This window comes from Lycium barbarum, chromosome 4 (assembly GCF_019175385.1).
Source record: "Lycium barbarum isolate Lr01 chromosome 4, ASM1917538v2, whole genome shotgun sequence".
NCBI lineage: Eukaryota > Viridiplantae > Streptophyta > Magnoliopsida > Solanales > Solanaceae > Lycium > Lycium barbarum.
Window position 1 is genome coordinate 7,518,426 of NC_083340.1, and position 3,511 is coordinate 7,521,936.

General features: G+C 38.7%; 1 protein-coding gene across 1 annotated transcript; it reads right to left on the minus strand.

Annotated features, from left to right (window-relative positions):
• Positions 1-305: 305 nt before the first annotated feature.
• Positions 306-3,298, minus strand: LOC132635055 (geraniol 8-hydroxylase-like). The gene is made up of 2 exons (XM_060351273.1): positions 2,135-3,298; positions 306-1,093 (listed from the first exon to the last, which is right to left on the minus strand). The coding sequence occupies exons 1-2, from the start codon at positions 3,083-3,085 to the stop codon at positions 473-475; spliced, it is 1,572 nt and encodes a 523-aa protein (XP_060207256.1). The 5' UTR covers positions 3,086-3,298; the 3' UTR covers positions 306-472.
• Between the last annotated feature and the right edge of the window lie 213 nt (positions 3,299-3,511).

The window sequence follows — 3,511 nt, forward strand, 5'->3', positions numbered from 1 at the left end:
AGCTGCAAGCGAGCTCGTCTTTGTTGAGACTGATATATGGTGACATTGACAGAAAAATCACGGAGCTGAAGCACGAGGATTTTTGTACCAGAACACTAAAAATTGTTCATTAATCATCCTTTGAAGCAAACATTATCAAGAGAACAAGGAAAATACGAAGTACATGGCTAATATCTATTTTTTACGTGCTATTCCATCACCACTTCATATAAGTAAATAATTAGTGCTGACAATGACTTTAACAAAGCTCAGGTCCTTCATAAGGTTTTGAATTTAAAGGATGAAATTGGAACTAATTTTTGTCTTACAAAACAGGAATGTGCATAAGGTAGTATACAATAATAAAGGAGTCATGGTAATCAGCCATTTCACATGAACAGTGGAACTTTCTGTTTTTTTTTTTTCTTTTTCTTTTCATGTTTGCACTTTTAGTTGTTCAGAAGATCACCAGGATAGAGTAACATATTCCATCTTACTCATACAATGTTGGATTGGATAACCTGGGAGTTGGTATAGCAACCAGAGGCATTTTCTTTTTCAACACGATCCCAAACTTCTCTGTAAGGTCTAATGTCTTTCCTTCGGGCAATTTCCAGTCGAAAGAATGAACAAGTGAAGCCAATGAATACATGAACATCCTCTCTGCCATGGCTATCCCCGCACAGATTCTTCTGCCAGAACCAAACGGAAAGTAGTTGAAATCATTTCCACTATAGTCCCATTTATCGTCCAAGAATCTTTCCGGTTGGAACTCAGCTGGATTTTCCCATATTGAAGGATCTCTGTGTATAGCCCATACATTTATGAAAACACGAGATCCTTCAGGAACAGTGTATCCTCCCACAGTGCCTGTCTCACTAGGACAATGGGGAACCAAGAGTGGGAGCACTGGATGTATGCGCAAGGCTTCTTTCATAACCGCATAGAAATAAGGTAACTGTGTAATATGAGACTCTTCCACTATGTTATCTTTTCCCACAACTCTCTTCAGTTCCTGTTGTAATTTCCTCAGGACGTCTGGTTTGTTCATAATTTCAGCCATGGCAAACTCAACCGAGTTGGAGGTTGTGTCAGTTCCACCGACAACCATATCCTGTTCACAGTATTTGTAAAGTTATTTTCATCATGTATAACAAAATTTAGACTTGTTGAACTGTATATTGGAGTTCAGTTCAAGGTCCTCAGTTAAGTCTTTACATATTATCTTATGCTAAATTTGCTCACTCTTTCCTTAATGCAGTCCAATAACTTGGTGGCAACCAGCAGTTCAGGACATGAATATATGAATCTGATTCTTCTTATATTTATTTCTCACCTGCCACAATAATTGGTCAATATTTACATTCCTAACAGTTACTTTTATCATTGTCCTTCCATAATAGGTAAGGGTGTACTGTTTGAATGCAAATGCAAACTTGGAAATGAAAGTGAGTTTTCCTGTAGCAGAAGAATGCAACCAACAGTTTAGGACATGGATTTATGAACTTGAGATGCCACAATAGTTCTTCCATAATTTGATTTGATCCTTTTAATATAGCAAACATAAAAACGGAGCTGCCACTATGGGCCAATTATCCATCCACATAGATGAGATATGGGTGGTTGAGGACAAATGAAATCTTGTCTACACAATAATAATGCAGTGATGACTAGGACTATTCTCAAGTTTGAACATGGGAAAGGATGAAAATAATGGATCTTGGACCTTACTCAACCCAAAAGCTAGCTTATGAGGTGAGGAATATCCAAGACCATATAAGAAGACGCAGTCCCCCATCCACAACCGATGTGGGAAACTCAACACCCCCTCACACACCTAGGTCTGCAACTGGAGCATGAACAATATAATATGGGGGTCCAACATCAGGTAAATCAAGAACTGGGATGTGTGTGGCTCTAATACCATGATAAGAAATGAACCTTGGACCTTAGTTAACCCCAAAAGCTAGCTCACGAGGTGAGGACTGTCCAAGACCTAAAGAGACCAGTCCCCCATCCACAACCGATGTGGAAAACTCAACAAAGGAAGAACTCCTTTTGCTTTATTTGGAAAAAAACATTTAGAAGGAAACAACAAACATCACATCTAATGAAAGTACTTTTCCTGTAGTAGGTATAAAATGAGAAAGCATACCATGAGTAAAGCTTTGAGTTCAGTCATGGTCAGAGGCATTTTGGCATCTGCATCATCTTTCAACTTCAGTAAAACATGCAAAAAATCCTTGCTTTCCTGGCCACCATTTCTATCCATCTTCTGTCTTTGATCAATCATGCTCTCAAATATCCTATCAAATCTCTTTGCCAACACTTTCATTTTCTTTGTGACACCCTGCAAATCAAACCTTTCCAAGCCCGGATAAAAATCGGAAATATTAGGAGTACCTAACAGCTCAGTCATCTCAGTCACAACATGCCTAAACTCTGCTCCAAGACTAGCCCTTTCCTCACCCTTCACAGTGCCACCCCATAACATGCTTGTAATCACATTAAGCACAGTCAAGAACATCTGCTCACCAATATTCACAGGCGATCCCGCCTGACTATAAAAGTAATTGATAGTTTGTCTAAGCTCCCGTCGCCTTAGTTCATAAACAGAATCCAAAGTCGAACCACTAAGCATATCGCGAACACAAACCTTCCTTAACATGCGCCATTTTGGTCCATAAGGAGTCCATACTATGTCTTTGCCACCATATGTAGCTTCTCTACCAGCAGCAGGCACATCTCTGTTAGCAAAAATGGTATCTTGATCCTTAAGCACCTCGCGAGCTAACGCAGGAGAAGTAATAATAATACCAATTTTTTTACCAAGCCAGAGTCTACAAATGGGGCCATAAGTTTGGGAAAGAGATGCAAAATAGGTGTGAAGTTCAGGATCAAGAGAGTGGAGATTACCTATCAAGGGCAAAGCTTTAGGCCCTGGTGGCAGTCCCTTATCTGACTTACTGATGAAAAACCAAAGAAACCATAGTAAAGCTAAAATACCAAGAACATAAGAGAAAAATACACCAGTTTGCTCAATATTGGGTTCTTTCCAGGGCCATGGGAAACAATCAAACAGAGGTTTCAAGACTTTGAGAGACATGATTTTAGCCTTAGAGGGAAATGAGATTGGAAGAGAAACAATGCTTTATCACCAATTAAAAAAAAAAGACTTGTGCTGAAGGAATGAAATATCTTGGATCAGGACAAAAAGTATCCGGCAGACCTTACATGATACACTAGTTTCTTATGCCGGAAATAGGGAAAATAACTGTTTTCGTTCCTGTGTTATTGCTTTATTATGATTTTGGTCCATGTGATATTTGATTCCACCCATTTAACGAGTCCGGAATCAAAATGACCCAATAAAAATAGAGTTAAACCAAAATACTCCCAAAAAACAAAAAGTGGCACAAAAGTATCTTTAACACAGTAAAATACTGTGTTAAAGGTACTTTTGTGCCACTTTTTTTTTTTGGTATTTTGGTTCATGTCTTTTTTTATTGAGTCATTTTGGTTCCGGACTCCC

Excerpts from the sequence above, each read along its gene's own strand:
- LOC132635055 (XM_060351273.1), bottom strand. The coding sequence starts at position 3,085 with ATGTCTCTCAAAGTCTTGAAACCTCTGTTTGATTGTTTCCCATGGCCC. Across the intron at positions 1,094-2,134 it reads AACTCAAAGCTTTACTCATG|GATATGGTTGTCGGTGGAAC; the intron begins GTATGCTTTCTC and ends TACTGTGAACAG.